The 18,588-nt window shown below is 44.4% G+C and overlaps 3 protein-coding genes across 3 annotated transcripts in view; all 3 read right to left on the reverse strand.

The window, feature by feature from the left end:
• Positions 1-18,588, reverse strand: part of LOC143766445 (uncharacterized) — a 459,812-nt gene that overhangs the window by 303,729 nt on the left and 137,495 nt on the right. The window lies entirely within an intron of this gene.
• LOC143766468 (uncharacterized) overlaps positions 2,724-18,588 on the reverse strand; it is a 48,473-nt gene continuing 32,608 nt past the window's right edge. Inside the window, 1 exon segment of the mRNA XM_077254180.1 lies at positions 2,724-5,024. Within this exon segment, the coding sequence (XP_077110295.1) occupies positions 4,160-5,024 (865 nt within the window). The 3' untranslated portion in view covers positions 2,724-4,159.
• LOC143767077 (uncharacterized) lies at positions 14,051-14,553 on the reverse strand. Its single transcript, XM_077255101.1, has 2 exons — positions 14,266-14,553; positions 14,051-14,191 (listed from the first exon to the last, which is right to left on the reverse strand). Exons 1-2 carry the CDS (start codon positions 14,518-14,520, stop codon positions 14,051-14,053), a joined length of 396 nt encoding a protein of 131 aa, XP_077111216.1. The 5' UTR covers positions 14,521-14,553.

Raw genomic sequence — 18,588 nt, forward strand, 5'->3', positions numbered from 1 at the left:
ATCTACCGGCTCTGCTACATCTAGATGTCAGGCAAACAGATGTAGCAGAGCCTGGCTCGTCTACACTGTGTGCACATACACCATACAACAACATGCAACATGCGACAAGCTGCGGTGACATGCGACAACATGCGACATGCAACATGCGACAGCTTAGGTGAGTAAAGAGTAAACCAGATTTATTTGTACTGATTTTGCTACGTGGGGGGTGCCGTTTTGCAGATCGCCTCAGGCAGCAGAAAGGCTAGGTTCACCCCTGACTACATGGAACCAAGCCTGCTATATATAGAAACTGAAGCAGTACCATAATCTAGATTACTACATTGATACAGTACCAGAACCAAGCTTATTGCTTAGATATGGTGCCATAACGGGCTTACTTACAAACATACATACAACAGTACGGCTACACAGTGCCTACTACTATTGTGGCACCCAGGAGTTCGGGTACCACAGTGGTGCCGCTTTCCTCTCGGGGGGGGGGGGGGGGGGGAGTAAAGCCACGCCTGGAGACAGGAGGGATCCCTTTGACAGGTAATCTTACATGCAACACTTTCTGACTCTGGGCCAGAAGGGGAAGCTCTAGACCCGGCTTAAGGGGAACTTCCCTATATACATCCTGGTCTGGAGGAGGAGTTAGACAGTTGGTAGCAGACAGTGGAGGAGCACAGAAGGACCTAAGAGCTAGAGGAGGGCTGTGATTGGGCCCCTCTAAGCTGAGCACAGAAACTGGGCACCGAGAGCCCGAGGCTGTGTGAAACTGCAAGTCCCACAGCAGAATCAGAGGGCAGGAAGCTAACAGGGACTTGCCCACGTAATACCTGAGGTACAGCAACAACTAGAGCCCAGACTTACCACGTACAGAGACCCCAAAGAGATGGCTCAAGTTGCCTACCATGCAGGAACTGTCCCAGGACAGAGAGTAACCGAGGATCTTGTCAGGACACTACAGGCAGCAAGGGACTAGTAATCAGCGCAAAGTGGAAGGCTCCCAAACTGACTTGGCAAAGGGATTTCCTCTAGTCTTCAGGCTGCCTGGACTCCAACACCTGTTGCCGTTACCCTGGACTGAGGCTGACTGCAACATCAGTAAACCAGGTAAAGACTGCAACCCTGTGTCCTCCATTTATTTGCCGGCATTCACTATCCCTGCCAGACACCGGGAGCCCTGGGGACCCCGCTTCACCTGTGGGAAGCGTCACCATCTTTGCTGCAGCAACATCGCCTCAGAGGACCTACCCTTTTAAGCAGCGTCGGTCCCCTCTAACCGAGAACCACAAGTGGCATCACGACCACAAACTATTACAACTCCTTTAAAAGACCTCTCCCTTTTACTTGGGCGCCCAGGGCCATGGACCGGGTTGCTGCCACCGTGACCACCCCTTTAATTGTGACCGGACCTGGTACCAAGTATCCCCACTGCCCTGGCAGGCGACTCAACTTGGCGTCACGAACAGGATTTCGTGCCCTGGCATCGCCAGGTACTGTGTGCCAGAAAAAATACTGTGTGCCAGTAAAAAAACAGCTCACCTGTTAGGCATGTGTTGTGGGGAAGCTCGGATACCCTGTAGTTATCACGTGGAACAATGAAGCGAACAAAAAAAGGGAAAAATCCAGCTTCCAAAAGGTATCCAAATTTATTGAGAATAAAATGCAAAGTCCAGTGACATGGTTCACAAGAAGGTGAGCAGCAGGCTACACGTTTCGAACAATAACATGTTCTTTCTCAAAGCTACTCCATATGAGTAACAGCATGGTTTAATACCAGCTACGGCCAATGACAATTAATTGCCAATCACATGACACATAAAATAACTCATACAATTTAAAAACATAATATTAAAGAGAAATATAGAAAACACACAAACAAGCAAGAAGATTCATAGAAAATACAAGAAATATACAAAAGTTGTATCTCAGTAGTGGATGACAAGTAACAAAATGCTTAGATGCATGAGACATAGAACGATTGTCATTAGTGGAGACAATATCGGTAATATTTGCATAAATTCTATTCCCACTTTTTACTATAATGTTTTTAGGTATGTTTCAATAAAATCTTGTTATTTTATGGTTATCTGCTTCTACGTTCCTTTTTTTGATGTATTCATTGTTTTGAAGCTTTGCCACTGATCTAGGCAGTTTTTTTGCTTTTTGATGCAACATATGCCACAGAGCTCAAACTTTAGTTGAATAATTCTATTAGTCAATTTGTCTCTCGGTGTGCACGGTGAAAATAACCAGACTGCGCAAGAAAAAATGGTGAAAAACCAGCTCTCCTTTTAGGCATGTGTTGTGGGGAAGCTCGGATACCGTGTAGTCATCACGTGGAACAATGAAGCGAAAAAAAAAAGGAAAAATCCAGCTTCCAAAGGGTATCCAAATTTATTGAGAGTAAAATGCAAAGTCCAGTGACATGGTTCACATGAAGGTGAGCAGCAGGCTCCGCGTTTCGAACAACATGTCCTTTCTCAAAGCTACTCCATATGAGTAACAGCATGGTTAAATACCAGCTACAGCCAATGTGTCATGTGATTGACAATTCATTGTCATTGGCTGTAGCTGGTATGTAACCATGCTGTCACTCATATGGAGTAGCTTTGAGAAAGGACATGTTGTTGTTCGAAACGCGGAGCCTGCTGCTCACCTTCATGTGAACCATGTCACTGGACTTTGCATTTTACTCTCAATAAATTTGGATACCTTTTGGAAGCTGGATTTTTTCCTTTTTTGTTCACTGTTTATTTGCTGGCTGTGAAGATCCAGTGTTTGTTTATGAGCATTATGATGGCTTGTATGACATAATTCTCTAATCACTGTACCTTGTCAGTAAGCTGTGACACCGAATGCGAGTCCTGACACCGCTGGAACAGAGCCGTAATGGAATGCGAGTATGAGTGTTTTTATTTTAATGAGACTAAACGTAAGATAAAGGGTTGTTCTAGTAATAGATAATCCCTTTAACCCCTTTCTGACGTCGGATGGGATAGTAAGTCCGACGCCAGAATCCCTTATTTGAGGTGGGCTCCAGCGGCGAGCCACCTCAAAGCCGCGACCTTGAGGCCTCTATGGTTGTTGATGCCAGATTGCTATGAGCGCCACCCTGTGGTCGGTGCTCATAGCAATGCAGTAATTCTGCTACATAGGGGCGATTTGGGCATTGCCTCTATGTAGCAGAGCCGATCAAGTTATGGCAGCTTCTAGCCTCCCATGGAGGCTATTGAAGCATGCCAAAAGTAAAAAAAAAAAAAATGCGATTAAAATTATGAAAAAAAAAAAAAAGTTAAAATCCCCCCCTTTCGCCCCATTTAAAATAAAACAATAATAATAAAAAAAAAATCAGACCTACACATATTTGGTATCCCTGCTTTCAGAGTCGCCCGATCAATAAAAAAAATAAAAAAGGATTACCTGATCGCTTAACGGCGTAGCGAGAAATATAATGCACTAAATGGTATCATTAAAAACGTCAGCTTGGCATGCAAAACATAAGCCCTTTCACCCAACCCAAGATCACAAATAATGGAGACGCCACGGGTCTCGGAAAATGGTGCGCTTTTTTTTTAAAGCAAATTTTGGATTTTTTTTTTTACCACTTAGATAAAAGAGAACCTATACATATTTGGTGTCTATGAACTCTTAATGACCTGGAGAATCATAATAGCAGGTCAGTTTTAGCATTTAAAAGAACCTAGCAAAAAAGCCAAACAAAAAACAAGTATGGGATTGCACTTTTTTTGCAATTTCACTGCACTTGGAATTTTTTTCATGTTTTCAACTACACAACATGCTAAAACCAATGGTGTCGTTCAAAAGTACAACTCGTCCCATACAAAAAAAATAAGCCCTCACAGCCATATTGATGAAAAAATAATACAGTTATGGCTCTGGGAAGAAGGGGAGAGCAAAACAAAAATGCAAAAAGCTATGAAGGGGTTCAGAAAATAATTTTCTGTAAAAACATTTCCAACGTTCTGAAAATGAAAAAGGCTTCACCTGTGTGACCTTTCGGACGTTTATTAAAAGTTGATTTCCATGTAAAACATTTCCCACATTAAGAATATGAAAAAGCCTTCTCTACTTTGTGAATTCTTTGGTGACTAAGAAGAGATGACTCCTTCACAAAACATTTCTCACATTCGGAACAATAAAAAGGTTTCTACACTATGTGGGTTCTCTGGTGGTTATCAAGAGCCGATTTATGGTTAAAACATATTCCACATTCTGAACATGAAAAAGGCTTCTCCCCTGTGTGAGTTCTCCAGTGGCTAATAATATGTGCTTTCCTGGTAAAACATTTCCCACATTCTGAACATGAAAAAGGCTTCAACCCTGTGTGGGTTCTCTGGTGCTTATCAAAATCTGATTTCTGGTTAAAACATTTCCCACATTCTGAACATAAAAAAGGCTTCTCCCCTGTGTGAATTCTCAGGTGTTTATCAAGTGCCGATTTATGGTTAAAACATTTCACACATTCTGAACATGAGAACGGCTTCTCCCCTGTGTGAATTCTCTGGTGTCTAACAAGATTCCATTTCAGGGTAAAACATTTCCCACATTCTGAACATGAAAAAGGCTTCTCCCCTGTGTGAATTCTCTGGTGTTTATCAAGACCCAATTTCTGGTTAAAACATTTCCCACATTCTGAACATGAAAAAGGCTTCTCCCCTGTGTGAATTCTCTGGTGTTTATCAAGAGCCGATTTATGGTTAAAACATTTCACACATTCTGAACATGAAAAAGGCTTCTCCCCTGTGTGGATTCTCTGGTGCGTAACAAGATTCCATTTCAGGGTAAAACATTTCCCACATTCTGAACATGAAAAAGGCTTCTCCCCTGTGTGGGTTCTCTGGTGCTTATCAAAATCTGATTTCTGGGTAAAACATTTCCCACATTCTGAACATGTAAAACGTTTCTCCCCTGTGTGTGTCCTCCAGTGGCTCTCAAGATGCTCTTTCCTGTTAAAACATTTCCCACACTCTGAACACGAAAAAGGCTTCTCCCCTGTGTGATTTCTCTGGTGGCTATCAAGTTGTGCTATCTGGTTAAAACATTTCCCACACTTGGAACAAGAAAAGCTATTCTTCGCTGTGTTGATTTTTTGATGTTTAAGAAAAGTCTTTTTGACGGGAAAACTATTTTCACATTCTGAAACTGAAAATGGCTTCTTTGCGTTAGGAGCATTTCGTTTTTGAATTCTTATTTTGTGACTTTGATTTTCCTTAGTAGTCGGTAAAGAATCAGCGGACTGAACCTGTTTCAAATGACCAGATAACAGATCTTTGCTATGAAGGGTTGATGGTATATCTGGAGTAATGGCATTCACTTCAGTTGTATCCTGTGGGATCGCAAGATCATCTGATTTAAAAATTGAAGATGTCAGCTGTCCCTCTGATCTCCTGGTACAGTCATCTGACAAGAATAAAACAAATTATTATTTTTGAATAAAATATCCTTAAATGTTATATTTTTGAACATTTCTACTTACACTTTCAGTAAAAATAATAAGTTATGTAAAAAAAACCAAACTGAATTATTCACCAAGACAATGACACTTCTCAGTCTAATAGATAACTTCATAAGATGAACCAGTAGAGCATAGAGTTTAACTGTTCATTCTGCCTCCCAAATGTGGAATAAAATTCTACTCATCTCACAAAAAAAACAAATCACCTACTCAGGTCCATCATCTCTGTGGAAAAACAGAGGTTTCCACAATATTAGTGGCTCAAAGACTGTTGAAAAGCATCATAGCTTCCATAAACCAATCCTGCAATATCAGCTCTTCCAAAGTCAAATCTCCCCCTCGCTTCTGAGCCTTGCAGTATTCCTAAACCACATTTAGCATCCATGTGTTTGTCACTACTATCGTGAGAAGAACCCACATAATTTACGGTGTGTGCCTCCCGAAGCACAATCTGGGCACTCTGTGTCAGGTAATAAAATGGCAAATGTGCAATTTTCACTCTCCAACATCCACTGTGTGATAATATCTGGAAAGTGTGAAGTCAAAATATTCCCTACTTCTACAGATTAATTTATTCAAGGTTATAATTTCCAAAATGGTGTCGTTTTATGGGAATATCTACTGCTCTAGATTTCTGCACATAGTGTGTCCCATCTCCTCTGGGATCTGCTCCTGTGATGTCTGCTTCTGTCACCAGGAGCCACCTAATTCATTCTGTAGGCAGCGCTGGTAATGGAGGATACAGGAAAGATATATATCTTGGTACCATGTTAGACAGTGGATAGAAAAATATTTAGAATTCAGAGTCCTCTGAGTGGTTGATACCTTTTAATGGCTAACTGAAAAGATGGTAACAAATTGCAAGCTTTCGAGACTAGTAGTCTCTAAAACTTGCAATTTGTTACCATCTTTTCAGTTAGCCATTAAAAGGTATCAACCACTGAGGACTCTCAATTCTAGGTAATGGAGGAGATATGGGAACCAGAAGATTCAAGAGAATTTTGAAAATGATTTGCAAGGTCCACTTGTTTCCTATTAACTTTGGAATTCTTCACAAAGCATACCACGACATAAAGTGACACACATCAGATTTGAAAAACGGGCCCCTGATTAAGAACACAAAACTGGCTGCGTGAAGTGATGAAATCAGTATTTTGGACAGCAACTACTTTAGTCAAAAACTGAGTATAGACAACAAAACATCTACTGAAATGATCAAACAGAACAGTCTTCTTCAATAAAACTTAGTAACTAGTGGTGAAACCTCTTTGGGGTAATTAGAGTACAGGGCTCGGTGGCTCTTGGCAATCTATAGTAGGGGCCAATATTTTCTGTCAGAGGAATTTCAAGAAGAAATATTAGACATTTTAAGAGAACTTTTTATAATAGTGCAGAGCTAAGGTGTCAGATCTCAGGCATTCAGCAGAGGAAATGGAGATTTCTTTTTTAAAGATACCAGGAAGTTGGAGACTTCCATAAGTGAGGCAGGCCGATCTTACCACAATCAAACTATTATACAAAATGAACCTGTAAAAAAACAAAAACATATGTATGAGGGGAGAGGTCCAACACTAAACTGAAGTTGCACTCATTTATGGTAGACTTTTAGAGTTACTGTGAGTTCTGACCAGAAAAGTAGAGAAAGTATTAGTGCCCCCACTTCAGGAGAGATTGTGCAGTAATCTGAATTCCTTAGGATTGAAAACAGAATGGAATTTATTACATGGAGTGAATCCATGAAACCAGGGCTTGAGCCAACACATCTCCTGCAGGCGGGAATAAATGTATATTACAGCAATCAGCAACTCACAGCTTAGAGATATATCATGGCACAGGTGTGATGGTTTTTATGTAGTTTATCACAATCTTCCTTGAAGTTAGTTTAAAAAGAATCTGAAAAGTCAGGATAAAGGGAAACTCTGTTATTGTACAGAAATTCACACTTGGCCTCACTGCACAATGTTGTCGATCATAAAAGTGAAGTTTGGCCAGAAAAACTGGACTTGGTCTTATAGGGACTAAATGATCACATTCTGCAGCACAGAAGGGAGAAAAGGTAGATTCATCCATTAAGATATCAGGGTTCTAGGAAGCCAATGGCATAATTACCCTCTGCTTTCTCTTAAAGGCCATCATAATTTTTTCTTCAAGTGATTTTCGAACTTGTTAGCACATTCTACATACACTGTCATTTGGCTTTGCAGTTTACAGATCAGGGCAGGTAACATTTATCATCTTTGTATTTCACTTGGTAGTTGGATCTATGAATATTGCAAGCTCTATAGAAAAGGGTTATCAATGCCTAAAATCATTTGAACACTTTTGGGTGGTTGCATATGTTGTGGTCGAAAAGCAAAATGGTGATCACACGATTGTGATTGGGCTGGACTAAACCACCGATAAAGCAGCTACAGCCGGTGACTAAGAATCTGTGACTTCTCTGCATTTAGTAGTTACTACTTACTAGAGATGAGCAAATATTTCAATGTTCAGCTCGGATTACGATCGCTGAATTTGCAATATGCACCATTTTATTCATCCTATATTCACCGTATGCCATTCAAGTCAATGGGAGGCAAAAACAAATGCATGCACAACACCTTTTAATCGTCCCCAAAAGCTGTCAAAACACAAATGAGGGACAGATACCAGGAAAGTGGCCTCAGTTCACCCACAGTACAAATTGTAGCATGGCACTGCAGCAATCAGCCATGTATGAGGTATCAAGGTTTGGGCCAGCATTTACAGCTTTCAATTGAACATCACAGTAAGACGAGGTGGGCGAGAGGTCGGTGTAGGCCTGCTGTGCTGAGAGCCCTGATAGCACATGCAACAGCTCAACCTGCTTTCATACTCAGCCACTCAGGTGGCACAAATATCAGTTTTGCAGACTACCATAGTCAGAAAAATCTAAGGATAGTAGTAAAATGGGTAGGTGATTCCAATGAAGTAGAGCCCTGACTGCCTCGAAGGCCTACTGCTACAGGCAACACGCATGACCCAACCATGAGTCTACACATTTACAAAAATTAGTGGCAGACATCAACAAAGTGGCATCAATTGCAATAGAGTAGAACTAGTATAGCGGGGACCAACACCTCTTCCATTACAGCCAACCCAGCAGATGTACACTGTAACAGGCAAGGTGGTGGAAGCACTGTGCTGTATTCCCTCTGAAAGCTTGGAGGGGTGCAACTAGGTGGCCTACTGTTAGGGCTGGCGGAACGCACCAAATAATATAAAGGTAGTATGGTGTATTTGCAGCCCGGGGTCCACCGTGCAGAGATGACACCTGCTGCTTGGTAAGGGCGGACAGTAGATGGCGGTATATTGTGAACACACACGAGATAGCTTCACCTGGTATGTAAGGAGGCGAACCCTGTTGCATCACAGGGCCACAATACCACAGAGTGAACGCTAGCGTTTGGTCACAGGACTCTGCCCCAAGGACACAGGGTTAGAGTCCCTCTAGACCCACTAGCGCTCGGCGCCTCAACTGCGTTTCCAGGGAACTAATAGTAAGTTTAGCACACAGTGCGTGCAGCACCGCTCTGGCAGAGGCCACTATCCGCTTTAACTAGGGTCAGGAAAGCACACTAGTTGGGAACGGCGCCACTCTGATGAACGCTAATGATGCTGTAAACAACGTGCTCTGTGAGGGATGGCACAACTGGTGCTAGTCTGCTCCAAACACTGACACTCAAACAACAAAGCTAGGTAAGGGGATCAATTAGGAGCTTTCACCAGAACATACAAGCGTCCATACACACCACGTTTTGAGGTTTATACTAGCGCATGGCCGAGCGGCCATGCGAACCTTTTGTAGCAGGGTCCTTCCGGGACCTTCCCAGTGGTCCTATTAGGGCTGCTTTAGGACCTGAACATGGGACCCCCGACCTCCAATGAGAGGTCATTCCACGGGCATGCTCAGTTGACAAAAAGCAGGACTTAGTCCCTGGAGCATCTGCTCGCCGCTGATAAATGTTGGTTACAATAGCTGAACCTGAGACAGCAGCAGTAACCAGACGCTCAGCATCAGCTTGAGCAAGACACTGGGACTAACGTCTCTCCTAAGCAGGCTCCTCTGCGGCTGGGAACTCAACACTTAACACCTACCAAATCCCAACTCCGATAAGAGGCAGCAGGCAAAAACTGTGACCCAAGGAAGGACAAGGAGGTGGCACCAGGTGCTACACTATGGCTGATCTACAAAAGGTAGCAGTTGGCCCCCTACAGTGGGTATGCTGCTGCGGTTTGAAGGAGGGATGAAGAATGCAGGCGAACACTGTAGGGACAATGGAAACATGGGTGCAGGTGGGACAGGCAGAGGAACAGAAAGCCCGGCATGTGTGATCTGGACCAGCTGGTGGACAGAAGAGAACAGACAGGTACGGGCAGATGGGTACAGGTTAGACAAGCAGATGGAAGAACCTGACAACTAGCAAGCATGCAAGGCAAATCAAGCTCAGGTACCTCCATATTGGAGAAGTGTTAAATAGAAGGTGTCACCCAGTTATAGGCTGGGAATATCTTAGGTCGACGTGGGTGGTCCCTTTAAGAGGGAGGGAGTGCACGCCCTAAGCATAGTGCCTGGTCCTACAACTGAACCTTGGTGGACACTGACACATAGGAAGTGAGATGAAGAGGTGGTGTGTGAGGCAAGACACTGAATGTTCTACTTGTTAGGTATGAGGAGATCCAACAAAGGGCCATGTCTAATGTCAACAGATCAGAAAGTCTGTAGTAAGAGGGAATGGTCCACTGTGTCAAAGGCAGATGCCAGGTCCAGGAGAAGGAGGAGGTCAAACTCGTGTTGCTTTCATTTGGCATTAGTAGGTCGTTGGTGAATAGTCAGGGCAGTTTCAGAGGAATGGTGCTGTCTGAAACCAAATTGTAAGCGGTAAAAGAGGGAGCAAGAGGAGAGGTGGAAGGACGTTCAAAACAGACGTGTTGTTCCAGTAGTTTGGAGGCATAGGGGAGAAATGATATGGGGCGATAGCTAGACACAGAGGATGGGTCAAGGGTGCGCTTTTTGATGATGGGTGTGATTAATGTATGCTTCAATCAGGAGGGAAGACACCAGTTGTTAGTGACAGGTTGGAGAGGTGGGTTAGGCTTGGGATAAGACTATGGTAAGGTTTGGAATGAGGTGGGACATGTCAAATTCATAAGTGGTGAGACAGTCTTCAACTGAGATGAGAGGGAGGGGGAGCTGGTGGAAGGAGGAAAGTAATGAATAGCTGTTTAGGGCTGAGAGACTGGTATGATATGAGGGATGAGAAGTCGGTTTGTTTTGCTGCAGTGAGCAATTTTTCAGCATTTTTTACAACTTCTGTTACTGGACGGGATACTCTTCTCCCTTTCTTTGGCAGCCGTACAGTGGTATGCTTTGTAGATGAGGGCCAGAAAGAACATGTGCTCCAGTAGCTGGCAAGCACTGCATCAAGTGGCCTCTGATCTTCTTCCTCCACCTTATCATTACACAAAGTACATTCCTCATTGGTGGCACCCCAATTACTCTTGTTTTTCACCATGTCACAACTCTCCAAACACCCAATTGTCTGTTTGGAACCACAGATGGCAGAGTCTGCAGATCTGTTCACACACTGTATGCCATGGGCATCTGAAGTGTACTCCAAAGATTCACAGAGTCAAGAGAAGGAAATCATCTGCACTGATGGCCAAATTTTTCTCAGTTTGATACAAAGCTGGACGAAGTTGGGTCGGAGCAGAATCCAAACCCTTGTCAACAGACGTTAAGCCTGTTGGGTGAAGGTGATCCATTCGTGATGAGTCTCAGATACTTGAGGCACCTGTGGACTGTATTGTGTTGTAAGGACAGGAAGAAGAAGAGTTTGACTCACAGGGTGAGGAGTGGGAGAACAGAGGATGACGCTGGAGTAGTAGATGACGCTTGGTGTAAACCCAGAGTCATGCATCTGAGTAGCTCAGCAGAGGAAGACGAGGAGGTTACGTAGACACAGTTATGCAACCATGACAACCAATGCATCCTGAGGCCCAACTCTGGCTGTAGAAAGCAGCATTCGCAGTTCTGCAGTTGCCTAGCTGGGTACTTTTTTCAGACTGACAAATATAAAAAAAAATCACGTTATCTGTTAACTTTTTAAAAAACTACATAGTAGAGTTTAAAAATAAGGAAAATTTTAGTACTACATGCATGAACTGGCACATGCATGATCAACATGTGTTAATCTGGGAATGTCACTGTGCTAAAAGGCAGACTAGCGGGTGTCGCCAATTACCTTCCACCCCATCAACTGCATCTTCTGATTCTTCCTCCTCCCTCACAGTGGCAAGTGTTGTCACACAGATCTCCTGCCCAGAACCTCCACTTGTTTATCCCCTATAGTTAAGGTGACTGAGACCCTGTCGACTGATACAGAAGTGGACATGCCTGCTGTTTTTGACAGATCTTAGATACCAAGCAACCCCCATCTTTTTCAATCCACCATAACATCTCGGCCTGCGCGCCTCTCAGTCTAGCAGCTTGCCGTGTTCACCCTACTCCACCCTGTGTCAGCACATCAGCGAGCTCTCGTTTGTGCAGTTGTGCTCACATAAAAGATTCTTTCCTCCTACATATGGCAAAGCTAACAGCTTGAACTTCACCATCTTCAATCTACTAATAATAACTTTTATTTTATATCGCAAACATATTCTGCATAGCTTTACAAGTCAGCAGTTCATATAAAAGTCAAAAGTTACAAAGTTTAAGATACCGTAATCAAACAATTAAAGGAAAAATAATGATGACCCTGCCCTTCAGTGCTTACAATCTACAATGAGGTTGGGGTGATGCAAACTACAGGTGCTTATTTACAATGATGGTACAACCATCTTGAGGAAATGGGGGGGTAGATAAATGTTGCATGGGCCTTTTGGGTATGGTTGAGTTTGATGGCGAATTATGTTCAGATAAGAAGAGAATAGGCTATATATTACAAATATCGACTTTGATTATGGAACCAGATAGGCCGCCCTAAACAGATGTTGTGGTTATACTCCTAATTTCATGGGGGAGTTATCTAGGTAGGAGATTGGTCTGAGTTGGACAAAGTCCAGATCAGGGGTGTTACTGCCTTTGTGTGTCTCAGAGATTGAAAGTTGTGAGAGGCCACGAGAAGTAGGTAGAGATAGAAGCTGGGATGCAGTTGGGGAGGTGGGGCTGTTGAAGTCTCCCAGGATAAGGGTTGGCAATTATGAGGACATGAAGTGTGGCAGCAATGCATAAAAGTGGTCAAGGAAGTGGGTGGGTGAGCCTGTGGGCCAGTATATGACTGCTACTTTTGAGGTTCACACCTTCAGGGGATAGAACACCCTGAAGGTGTGAACCTCAAAAGAAGAATGGCGTCCAATTGGCCTGTATTTATTTATTTGCTTAAAATTGGATTATTGTTGGCAAGGAGGAGTGTCTGGTTATCGTGGCATTAGCAGTGATCGTATGGTGAGATATACACATATTCCATGTGTTCTATTCTGAGGTGGATAAGCCATATGGTCACTATTACTTTTCAGAGAAGTTATTATTGTGAACAGCCTGCAGCCTCCTTGGATGATCGTCACACAATCATGTCATTGTCTTGACGATAGGGGCGCTTGTTTCTGTATGACTCATGGCCTGTGATCTCTGATTATTGCATGGTCACGCCAATCTGTTGGCCAAGGAAATGCAGCCTTTCCGACTTGTGGATACAGACTGTTTCCAAAAGCTGATGGCCATCGCTGTCCCCCAGTACCAGTTGCCCAGTCACCATTACTTCTCTAAGAAAGATGTGCCTGCACTACAGCATCAAGTCGCAGACAACATGAACCTTCCTTGAAAAATTATATGCCTTTCAGCGTGCATTTCAACACTGACACCTGGACGAGCCATCATGGACAGGGGAGTTACATCTCGATGACTGAAAAAAAACTGCCGTAGGAGGAAAAAGACAGCGTAGTAGGGCAACGCAAATATTTTCCCACACTTTTTAACCAAATGTTACAGATTTTTCCCTATTTTCAAAAATTTTGCTTGTGTTTCTGATCACGAATCTGAATGTGCCAGATTCGTGCTGAATTTATGTTTGACGATCATTTTCCGAACAAATTCGCTCATCACTACTAACCTGGGTAGTCATATGTAGGAATCTTCTCTTTACACCACTCATCACCCCTCACATATGTCTCTGTGGTATTAATATGGGTCAGATCTTCACCCTGAAACAAATATTGTAAAAGTCACAGAGAGATGGAGAAAGTCACATCTATGATCAGCTCTAATCCTGCCATCTCCACCGTTCTCATTACACAAGTATAAAACATATAATACTGGTGGATAAAACAAGACTGAGCACAAGACCTTCACAGCTGTCTACACATCATAGGGGAGATCTCATGACACCTTCTGTCCATCTACCTGATGATCCTGAGGAACATTGGGATCTTCTTGTTTACAGTCCTGTGGAAGAAGAGGACGGGGACATCTCTCGGGTGTTGTCCTCTTACTGGATAGATCTGGAGGAAACACATACAGGGACTGAATTCATTCTTCACATATAGATAATAATAGGCTGTATGTATTTAGTCCTCTCTATTACCTGGTGATGTGAGGGGCTGGGGAACCTTCATCATGACGTCCTTGTACAGATCTTTGTGTCCTTCTAAATACTCCCACTCCTCCATGGAGAAATAGACTGTGACATCCTGACACCTTATAGGAACCTGTCACATACAATAATACCGTCATCCCCCCGATCCCTTCATAGTGTTACTGTATAATGTCCCAGCAGTGTCACCTCTCTAGTCAGCAGCTCAATCATCTTGTAGATGAGTTCTAGGATCTTCTGGTCATTGATGGCCTCATGTATCAGGGGGTGAGGTGGAGGCCCCGTGATTGGGCTCAGGGGTCTTCCCCATCCCTCAGACACAGGGTCCTGACAGCGCTCACTAGGGATCTTCTTCACTACTGTGTAATCCTGGTTATGGAGAGACACATTAATAAATCTCACTACAGACATTTCCAGAGTCCTCACCTCTCCAGTTCTGTCCATCTGTTATTCCCATAGATAAGAATGATGTAATGTGACGTCATCAGAATCTCTCACCTCTCCAGTAAGCCGGAAGAGGATCTCTAGGGTGAGGTGTAATATCCTCTCCGCCATCTTGTCTCTGTCCATATTCATCCTTGATGGGTAATTCAGAAAAATTATTTTATATAGAAGATCTTCACTGAGAGGATCCGATATTGTAGAGACCTGAATGAGAAGATGAGCCGATGTAACATCATAAAAATCCTGTGTAATAATACAATTACCGGAGATAATAAGGGAAACATGAGATTTATTATTTTACACTATTTAGTTTTCTTTTTTACATCTATTTATACCCTATTTTGCAAATTATATTAGACACACCCCAAATTTTGAGGCGAAAAATAGGATAAAAACCTTTTTTTTTTTTTTTTTTTAATAAAATGATGGTGCCTCTTATAATCCATGCAGCTTATTGCTTACCGGGTGGTAGTGGCTGCGGTGGAGCGGGGTCCCAGGATCACTGCTGGAGGAGGCAAGGAGCTGGAGTGTTGCTGCAGGCCGCAGGCTGGGATGAGGGGGTGTTCCCATGTGCGCCGCTGCGGGTGAAAATGGCTGCGGTGCTCTGTGGTGCAGGGGAGCTCCGCCGGCATTTTGTGAAAGCCTCGAGCTCCCCAGCACATCTATTACTGCGATGGGGTGGCCTCCAGGAAAATGGCCACCGGGGGCGGCGCATGCTCGGATTGAGATCCCGGCAACGAGATCTCGTCCCGAGATCTAGGGAGACGAGATCTCAGCACCCGAGATCTTGGTGCCGAGATCTCCATCTGTGCATGTGCCACCCCTGGCGGCCATTTTCCCGGAGGCCACCACATCGCAGTAATGGATGTGCGGGGGAGCTCTAGGCTTTCACAAAATGGCAACGGAGCACCCCCACACACCACAGAACACTGCAGCCATTTTCACCAGCAGCAGCGCACATGGGAACACCCTCTTATCCCAGCCTGCAGCAACACTCCAGCTCCTTGCCTCCTCCAGCAGTAACTCTAGGACCCTGCTCCACCGCCGCCGGTAAGGTATGTCCGCATTATAAGACGCACACCCATTTTCCCTCCAAATTTAGGTGGGAAAAAAGTGAGTCTTATAATCTGAAAAATACGGTATATAGATTCACCTATTAAATCTCTGATCAGTGTGTGGTGATTACTAAGGGTCATAATACTAAGAACTGTTGTTGTTTTTTTTAAAATGCTAAACAAATAACGACTATTGGGCAAGTTAATCCAAAAGCTAAGTATCTAAACCGTCTCAAACAGCTGAGACAAGTGAACAATGTGAGTCTTGGCTTGAAAGTAAATGGATGAGACAGGCTGAATCAAAGGCAGCTGAAACATCTGAACACCGGAAACGTCGTCTTCAGGAGAATCGGATGAGACAGGCGGAATCAAGGAATGCGGAAACGTCTGAACAAAAGGATGAACGTCATCAAAATGACGTATCCAGACTAACCTGAGTTTGGAAGTGTTTCACTACGACCCAATTAAGGGCTATAGGTCACATCTGAAAATAATAATAGGCAAAATGGACGTAATATGAGAACATTGTCGAGCAAAGAAGTTTAACTATAAATCTCCTGGTATGTGGTGGTCAATGGTAAAGTCAGTTTGCCATCTTTAACTCTACCTCCCGAACCACCTTTTTCATACATGTTGGGAACAACTCATGAGTCTAAGCATTTACTGCAAATTATTAGGAGATACAATTCATCTTTCCAGATGACATCCTTTTGTAGGACAGTCACTATAATCTAACACAGACTGATCCCAACACTGCTAGGCCAACCAATAAATAAATAAATATCAGCTATGGACTTCTATGCCTACCAAATAATTACCAGACTAACAGTGTAGGCAACTTTTTAATAAATTTAGATGATATGTATGCCAAGGTGGGACGCAAGCATCTTTTGTACATACAGCCGAACCAGGGTCTCTCTAATGGACAGGATTTATAGGGAACCTGTCAGCAGGATTGTGCACAGTAACCTACAGACAGTGTTGAATCAGTATGAATATCTAAGCAGAGCACCACATAAAGACAGAATAAGTTCTGGATCAGGACTGTATGGCTGGTAAAAGGGCAGGTACTGGATAGAAAACAGACACGATACGGTCAGGAACACAGGACAGACTTGGGTACAGGATCACACAGGTGCAGGTTCAGACTGCACTGGTAAGGTTAGCAGTATAGGTGCGCACAAGATGTATCAGGTTCTGGTAGATGCAGGATGGGCTCAGGAGCAGGTTACAGAAGGATGCACATGATCAGGTTCAAACAGCACAAGCATGATAGAAAGGATCAGGTTAAGGGAGCACAGGTACAGGGACCTTACAACTAAGTAGCAGAAAACACACTGATTACTAAAGTCGCTAAGGTACCTCTCAATAATGGAGGGTGCCTTAAATATCAAATGTCTCTGTCATGCAATGTGAAGGAAGTTGCTAAGTGCAACATTAAGGGAAAGGGAACCAAACACTAGGGAAGGAGGGAGTAGAGACCCCTAGACAGATCTAACGTCACCTTGTCTGCCCTATCATCCTTACATAGGTTCCGCACCTATCGCCGAGCAGGATACCTAATCCCTGCCTGACCCTTGCGATAATCACTGCACCAGGAAGGAGAGGATGGGCACTAGTCACTCCCCACTACAGCTAAAGACAGCTAGGATACACAAAACAAGGGGAAACTTAGCTTGAGTAGACTCAGAGAGAAACACCATTGTCCTTCAAACTCCACAGAGGACGGTAGGCAACTGCTGCAGCTCCAGGCCTCAACAGGGATGTGCAATTAAAAAATATCACCCACGCTTGCCAGCAGCAAGGATATCAACACTCAGGTCCAGGTGTGGCCATTAGCACTGGGGAGGTGGCCACTCGTCTGCAAAGCAAACTACGGAGACCTTCTGCAGTGGATGTGCAGCGCCCCAGAGTCCTGGTCGTTGCAGTACTGATGCTCCGCCGCTAAGGGGGGCTATGGTATGTCTGATGGCACTGAAGGAGTTCACCTGACCAGGTATCACAGACACCAATATACTTCACAGTCTGGCCTCCAGGGGGAGCTAAGGGTGCTATGTATTAGGCCACTCCTCACAATCTAGTAAAACTGGGGGTTAGATAGGAAGTCAGGGAGAAAGCTGACTGGGTTGGAACCAGGCAACATCCTGTGGCAGAGGGTGTTGCAGGGGAAGACTCAGGGGGGTCCCTGTCAGGGGTGGGATCCTGACAGAGGCCTAGCGAACAGAAAGAACGTTACGGGACCGCGCCTGCACTTTATAGCGGCGGTACCCCAAGAAAGGACAAGAAGCGAGGTTTGTTGTGCTGAGTGAGAAACGAGATCAACGCAACAAGGAGAATCACCAGTAGGAGTCGTGCTGTAAGACGAGGCAACATCCTGCTGAGGCGCGCAGCCGGTGGCCGGAAACGCCGAGGAAGTATAGAGCTCCAGGCCTAACTTCAAACCAACGGCAGGACAGTCAGTTATAGGCGGGCTGTCTCACTCAAATCACCTAAGAAGACATAGGGGGCAACAATAGGAGAGGGGCGACACTAGGGTCCCGGAAGAGCTCCGAGCCTACCCGTCATACGGGTGCGTCCTAGCCATATCATCTGGGGGACGAAGAAGAACATCATAATCGAGTTGTGAGGGAACTTCAGAAACAGACAACAGTTGTGGGGACTATCCCGTAAGCACAGCAGGGGAGGACCACAACACACAAGCGCTAGAAGGTAGGCACAGATTTCCACCTGCAACGGGAACTCTGGAGGTGCCATCGGACCGGCCGGACTCAAGCAGCCCGGTTAACCGTATTCCGGACTGAGGATCCTGAAGCCTTCAGTAAAGAGGTAAAGAGACTGCAACCTGGTGTCCTCGTTATTTACTGCGACCTGCACTGCACCGCACCACCATCCACACCTTTCATTGGGCGCCCCTCAGCAGGGTCACGGACCGGGTCTAGCCACCGTGACAACCCCAGAGCAGAGACTCAGAGGCCCGGTACCGGGTACCCCTCGGCCCTGCGGCAGTGGGGGC

This window comes from Ranitomeya variabilis, chromosome 4, assembly GCF_051348905.1.
Source record: "Ranitomeya variabilis isolate aRanVar5 chromosome 4, aRanVar5.hap1, whole genome shotgun sequence".
In the NCBI taxonomy this organism is placed as follows: domain Eukaryota; kingdom Metazoa; phylum Chordata; class Amphibia; order Anura; family Dendrobatidae; genus Ranitomeya; species Ranitomeya variabilis.

Bases quoted from the DNA above. Each gene is read 5' to 3' on its own strand.
- LOC143767077 (XM_077255101.1), bottom strand. From the start codon at position 14,520: ATGGACAGAACTGGAGAGGTGAGGACTCTGGAAATGTCTGTAGTGAGA. The intron at 14,192-14,265 runs GTGACACTGCTG...TGTATGTGACAG, and splicing joins TTGAGCTGCTGACTAGAGAG to GTTCCTATAAGGTGTCAGGA.